This window comes from Elaeis guineensis, chromosome 1 (assembly GCF_000442705.2).
Source record: "Elaeis guineensis isolate ETL-2024a chromosome 1, EG11, whole genome shotgun sequence".
NCBI lineage: Eukaryota > Viridiplantae > Streptophyta > Magnoliopsida > Arecales > Arecaceae > Elaeis > Elaeis guineensis.
The window spans coordinates 108646504-108653744 of NC_025993.2; the positions used below are offsets into that span (position 1 = coordinate 108646504).

The window sequence follows — 7241 nt, forward strand, 5'->3', positions numbered from 1 at the left end:
AGACTATGCCAAGACTGTGCCACCTAAAAAAATCTGCGTGCCAATCAGCTCATTGTGCCATGAGTCGACTCATGGGGTCGACTCAAATTTTCAAACATGGATATCTTTCAAAATACATGTCCAAAAATAATAAAATTTTCACCAATGAATCACAAATCTTTTGTTCTATCACTTGATACTTTCAAATCAGGGTTTGATAAAATTATGATTTTGCCCCTGAAAAGCAATAAGTCTTTTTTAAGCGAAAATCATTAGTACCCCTTCAAATACTTTGTAATCATCAAAATCAATCCAAGGAGCAACAAGATTTGTATTCTGTTTATTAATACACTGTTACTTCTACTTGCAGGGGTACTATCGATTCGAGACTCCTGAGGATGAGAAGGCTGACCGTCGGATTTTTGAAGAGGTAGCCACATGAAGATTTTGGGATGGACTGTACAACCTTTGACAGTCCGTCATAGAGCACTCTAGTTTCGAGTCACCTCAGACTGAAATTTTTACACAGATCACTGGATGTGGATGGACATATGAAGGCCCTCTGCAACCAGTAGAGTACTGAAGAGTATTCTAATAGGTGGCAGAGGATACGGTAGAATCAGTCTATCCAGTAGCATTCGATCAAGCACACCGGTGGCTCGATTAGCACACATGTTGTGGCTGATAGATTGAAAAAAATTTTATCCTTAAATTAATTTCATATTAAATTAATCATATATATTTTAATTAATTTAATTTTATTATTTATTTATTATAAATATGGCAGCTAGATCGTGCATCAGAACAGCTACAGATATGAGAGACCACACACCAGTCTAGAAAAATTGGTGATTACTTAAAATATTATTTATTAAATTTTTATATATACTGATATATATAGATTAATAAATTTCTAAACTGTATAGGTGGATTATACGAAGTATCTCATATCGCGACACAGCGAGGACCCATCTTCCCAGTCCCTTTTTGACCTCGAGGAATGGCTCAGAGCCACCAGAGAGGTGAGTAGGAGGTAGGTCATAGGATTCGACTATAGCTTCGACTCTCTACCAGCTCGAGGATCTTCATCGACATCCTTCCTCAGGACTCGATGATCCAGATATAGGCTGACGCACATGTGGAGGAGGTCGTATAGAGACTTTGAAGCCAGCGACCTCAGAGCTTCTAAGATGCCATCCACGATACGATTGTTGAGATTCTTCAAAATCTGCATATGCATGATCAGCTGGACTTGTTATCACAGGTATCACAGTAGATAAGTCTATTAATAATTTTTTTTTTTATTTTAAATTTTTATATTTAAAAGTTTTACATATTTAGGCTTAAGTTTGAAAAGAAGATATAAGAGATAAAAATTCAATTTAACCATCCAAACGATAGATCGGAGGTATCTATAGCTTCGTATCATTGAATAGAACATGTAGGAATAATCTGTTCAAGAATCAGAGTAGTATATCAAAATATACGTCTCCATATCGATATATATACTTTCATATCGAAACTTACTAATAATATTTTATTTTTCTTCGTTACAAGATGCTGGAACTTCCGGCTCTCATCCATCAGCTGCTGAAAATGATATATGGGAGTAGGAGGAGGATGAGGAAGATCATACATGATTTTTTTTAGATGTATGCAATTTTGATACTTGTAAAGCAGTATCTGTATGTAAAATTATATAATTTATATTTTTAATATAATATAATTAATTATATATTTATGATTATGTTACATAATTATTATCTTATTTATAATATATTTTAAAAAATATTATTGTTTGTTACTATGATTAAAGCATGTTTTAAAATATCTAATTATAATTTTTTTAAAAAAATTTAAAACTATTAGCGATGGCATTAGCGATGCAAACTGCCATCGCTAATAATTTTTTAAATTTTAATTAAAAAAATTAAAAAATTATTAACGATGACAGTAGTGATGAAATCGTCGTTGCTAATTATTTTTTAACAGTTTAATTAAAAAAATTAGAGTTATTAGCAATGAAATTTTATCGCTAATATCATCACTAAATATCTTTATTAGCAATGACGGATTTACCATCGCTAATAATGATAATTAATGATGAGATTATTTTCATCAGATTTTTAGTGACGGTAAACTAACTATTAGCGACGGTAATTAGCCGTCAATAATATTTTTTTTTGTAGTGATATACATCAATCATCAGATGATTCAATATGTACCTAACTCTAAGTAAATTGATACATAATTTGTAAAACATGGAACTCATCGACATACAATATATGATTAGATAATACATATTTAGTGAATTAATCATCTAATAATTCAATATACACTTTCAAAAGAATTGATATATAGTTTTCAGAATATCATATTTATTAATACATACTACATAATTAGATAATCATATTTATCAATTTTTTGATATATACTACAAGTTTTTTTGATATACACCTAGTAATGATCCAATACATATCTTCATATAAAAAATATATTTTAAAAATTATATATCAATTTATCTAAAAATATATATTGAATAATTATTGGATGTATAACAAAAAAAGCTTATCATATGTATCAAGAAATCAATAAATATCTATCACATGATCATGCAGCATAAACTGGTGAACATCATGTTTTATAAACTGTGTATCAATTCGCTTGAGAGTGTATAATAGATTGTTGAATAACTAATTTGATAAATATATATCATCCGATCATGTATCTTATACAGACGAATACTATATTCTACAAACTGTGTGGATTTATCTAGATATATGTTGGTTCGCTAGATAACTATTTTGCTTAGTATATATTATTTGGTCATATGGTAGCTATTGAAGAAAATTATATTTTAGAAAGAAAGAGAAAGACTATGTCATGTTTATTTTTTTTATTTATTTTACAATAGGATATATTATGGAGGAAACCTACCAACCGAAACCAACTCTCTTTTTGGGCATACCTAGAGCGACTCGACGAAATTGTGCCAGACCAGGGCCCGTGATCTAGACCCCACATCCATTTTAGACCGCCAACACAACTATTCATGTGGGTGAAGCCTATAATAGCATTCACGACTAACAATCTTGATTCGAAAATTGGTGGACGAATTTCCTCCCCAATGAATGGTCAGAATATAGTCCAATGGTCTAAAAAATCAGGCCTACCTACATATTCCAACTACTAATCGATAATTGAACTTCCTTATAAAAAAGATATAAAGGAGATCCTAAGATAAAAAAATATTTTTTAAAAAAAGAATTTTCAGAAAAAAATAATCTCTCTCATCATTTTTTTCTTCTCCTCTACTATTTTCGAACTCTAACTAACTTAAACATCAAAGAAATCCCCATCGAAATATCTCCAACGAATTCAAACTTTCTTTGAATATTTTCTCCGACATTTCAATCTTGAATGATATTCTATTCTAACTATATCAGCATCTGTTCGGAATCTTGCAGCAGCATTCTTAGTTAACAGAAGAAGTTTTTGGTTTCCCGACTTCTACTCTAAGACGAGCATAAGCAAAAACGTGGCAAAATAAACAGGAAGCACGTTCCATACGCCTATGTGATCTTTGTGATGAAGGTTGCGTCTCGTACTGAAAAATAGTCTGTCGCCTGATTAAAGGTGTATTTACAGAGGAAACCGGAGACTATGTCCTCATTAGAGCCCACCTTAGCTTCTGTCCGAAAAAAAGTAAAAAAAGGGAGTACAGGGACCCGCCATGGCATGGCGCGAAAAGCGTGGCCTGCATCCAGCCGCAGTCGCCCATCAGGCGGATCCCGTCACCCCCTGCCACCACGCGCCCCCGCCCTCTGCCATGCCTCACGTGGTGGGGCCGTCGCCTCAAGGTTATTAAATCAAGGTCCTTTCAGGTCGACCGATCTATCCAAGGAACCGACACGTAATCAAATGCACCTATGGTTAGTCCAATCAACGATGTGACCTGGCGCCTTCGCCTGCCACGTTGCTGTTGTCACGTGATCTTTCCCTCGCCCGTCTTAAATCCATTTCGCGCTCGGGAAGTCCGCCTTGGCGGCGACATCCAATTTAATGGACGTTCTAGATCTTTTAAATTTTGCTTTGTCCTGCGATCTTGTTGTCTACCTTTAACGCCAGTTTTTTTGAAGAGAGAAAAAAAAAAAAAGAAAAAGAAAAATAGGGGTCGGGACTCGGGATCCACGTTATAAAAGCCTAATTTCTGCGTCGCCCAACCCGGAAAACCCTGCACATTGGCTTGGTTTAGGCCTAACAAGAAAGCGATAGTGAGGGAGAGAGGGGGGAAAGGCGGTGGGATTTTTGGGGATGGATTTAAGCGTAGTGCCGTACGGTGAAATGGGAAGAAGTAAAGTGGATCGGGGAAGAGAGCCGAGGGCGGCGGATGGCGGTGGCGGTGGCGCGGAGAAGTATAGAGAGTGTATGAAGAACCACGCTGCGGCGATCGGCGGCCAGGTGTATGACGGGTGCGGGGAGTTCATGCCGGGAGGGAAGGAGGGGAGTCTAGAGGCGCTAAAGTGCGCCGCGTGTGGCTGCCACCGGAATTTCCACCGGCGTGCTGGCTTCTTCTGTGGTGACCGCTGCCGCCCGCTCCTCCTCAAGGCGGCTCCGTCGCCGTCCGGCTTCCCTGTCTTCCTCACGCCACCGCCGCACCCGATGCCGCTGCCCTTCCACGCGATCCGCCCTCCCCCGCCGCCGCCGCCGCCGCCAGCGGCCTATCAAGAAGATCGGAGCAGAGTCGGGTCGGAGACGCCGCCCCAGCGGGAGGAGCCGGCGGCGGCGGAGGGGCCGCGCGGAGCTGTTCGGAAGCGGTATCGGACCAAATTCACCCAAGAACAGAAGGAGAAGATGCAAGCGTTCGCGGAGAAGCTGGGTTGGCGGATCCAGAAGCACGACGTCGTTGCACTCGAGGAGTTCTGCGTCGAGGTTGGCGTAAAGCGTCACGTGCTCAAAGTGTGGATGCACAACAACAAGAACCACCTCTCCTCCTCTTCATCCTCCGCCGCCACCGCCGCCCCCGCCGCCACCGCCGCTCCCAAACCCGACGCCACGTCCGCCCCTCCCATCCGCGTCTAATCCCACTCTCACCCGACGATAATTATAATAATGTCGTATTTGTCAAACAATAATAACAACTCTTATTTCATATTCCTTCCATTTTCTCTTGTTTTTCTTCTTCCAAAAAAGGAGCCGGAGAGATTAGGGGGATTTATTTTATTATTAGGCGAGCATAAAGGCTGACAACCTCCGGGAGGAGCTGTATATTTTGTGCCATTCCGTCCGGATTTTCTTATAATATTAATCACCAGAATCCCTTCCTCCATTTCTTTTTATAATTTAAGTTAGTTCTCCCAAGTCCGGTGATTAATATTTGTGAGATTGTTATGATATTTATTTGTTTGTGACGTAGATGTTAAAATCAAAATTATTTCAAGTGATTTGGGGAATGTATTGGAGTTAGATAGCGACTAACATAGGGACCATGTTACCCTGTCCGTAGGTATCGGCGTTTTTTGTGCATTTGTTCATGCCTGTCGCCTGCTACCCGACCGGTTTACGGTACAAGATATCGCCGGATATTTGCACCAAGTTACTGTAGCTAGAGTAGGGTCTGACGGCGACGGGGAAGGGGCATGGACGGGGAAACGGGTTTCTTTGGTTGGCCGTCGGTTGTCGTGGTCTGGGTCTCACTTGTTTGACGGGGTTGATGGGTCGGTTTGGGCCCTTGGGCTCAGTCGTGCGGTCGTGGCAAGGTGGTAATCTTACACCATGAAGCGGTTGTGGAGCCTGACAAGGACGCAGGCTACGAGTATTGCACCAAATTTAGAATGAGGCGGTCATGTATTGCTTGGGTAAGAGGTCTCTTAAACGCAGTTTTTTCATTTATCTCACCCATTTTCGTTTACCAATATTGATTTTTGATAAAAAAAATTATCTATCGTTATTGTCCTTTAAATCTGATTGAGTAGGTTTTATTTTCATATTGTAAACCTGTTCTCCTTGGTTTTGTTTGGTTTGAGAGAGGAATTTTGGGTGTCCTCCGTATGATGATGGTGGGGGGAAGCAGAATATGCGATGCAGTGGAGGAAGCGATAGCCATGTGCACAACTACATACAGCATGATTTAGAATCGGAGGACTTGGCCCCATTATGCGATGCAGACATAGCCTGACAGTAGAAGTGGCAATAGCATGGATATTATTCAATAGTTCTATTTTTACATCTAAATTAATTCGGATATGAAAAAAATTCAAAAACCCAATTAATATCCACGTCTATATCTATTAAAAAAATAAATATGAATAGATAATTATATAATCCATATCCAAATATTCTAATCTACATGTAATCTAATATAATTTTATATAATATTAATTAATTTTTAAAAAAAATTATAATCATATAAACATGTCATTAACTTATAGTAATATTTTTTATTCTATAATCATAAAGTTAAATTATCTAAATTATATCCGTAATTATATTCATACTTTCACTATCCGAATAATAGCTATCTCCGTTTAAAATAAATATGTATATAAATTTTTGTATTCAAATAATATCTGTATCTATATTTACATTAGTCAGACAAAATAAATATGAATATAGATATATTTACACCAGATCCATATCCAATCTAATTTCAACCCTACCTGCCAATATCCAATCTAATTTCAACCCTACCTGCCAAATGATTAGATGCTAGAAGAAAATAGAATGGTAGAGATCTTTGGGTACCAGACTCTAATTGTTGTAACAGATGTGATACTGTCTGACAGAATTTTGTATCGATTACCAGATCCTTAGAACCATGGTCGTTGACACTCTTAACTCGTACCGCCAACGCACAGCATCTCAGATGTGACCAAGATGGATTGGGAACAAGTAGAGCAGTTGCATGGACGTGAGCTGCCTAACTAAACGACTCTCCATGATTAGAATACCATTGATGAGCCACCCAGGTTAGACAAGCTCGCATTTCTAACCAATCCATGGTCTGCAAGACTGCAACCACTAATCAAAAGATAGCTATGAGCTTCCGCCACCATGAAAAAAGACTCTTTAACATTTTTAACGCAGTAATCAGATGATAGTAAATACAAATTCCAAAGCATTTCTCAAATGGAAAGCTTCTGCCCTCAAACTTCCCCCATCTGATCAAAATACATACAAATGCTTGGTAAAGAGAAATGCAACAACCACGCTGATGCAGGAGACGCAGTCTGACGTGTTAAAACACCTTCATAGCAGGAACA

General features: G+C 38.4%; 1 protein-coding gene across 1 annotated transcript; it reads left to right on the top strand.

The window, feature by feature from the left end:
• The first annotated feature begins 4210 nt into the window (after nucleotides 1-4210).
• On the top strand, nucleotides 4211-5142 carry LOC105038423 (zinc-finger homeodomain protein 2-like). The gene has a single exon (XM_029262566.2). It carries the CDS (start codon nucleotides 4294-4296, stop codon nucleotides 5059-5061), a length of 768 nt encoding a protein of 255 aa, XP_029118399.2. The 5' UTR covers nucleotides 4211-4293; the 3' UTR covers nucleotides 5062-5142.
• Nucleotides 5143-7241: the final 2099 nt, after the last annotated feature.

Excerpts from the sequence above, each read along its gene's own strand:
- LOC105038423 (XM_029262566.2), top strand. The coding sequence starts at position 4,294 with ATGGATTTAAGCGTAGTGCCGTACGGTGAAATGGGAAGAAGTAAAGTG.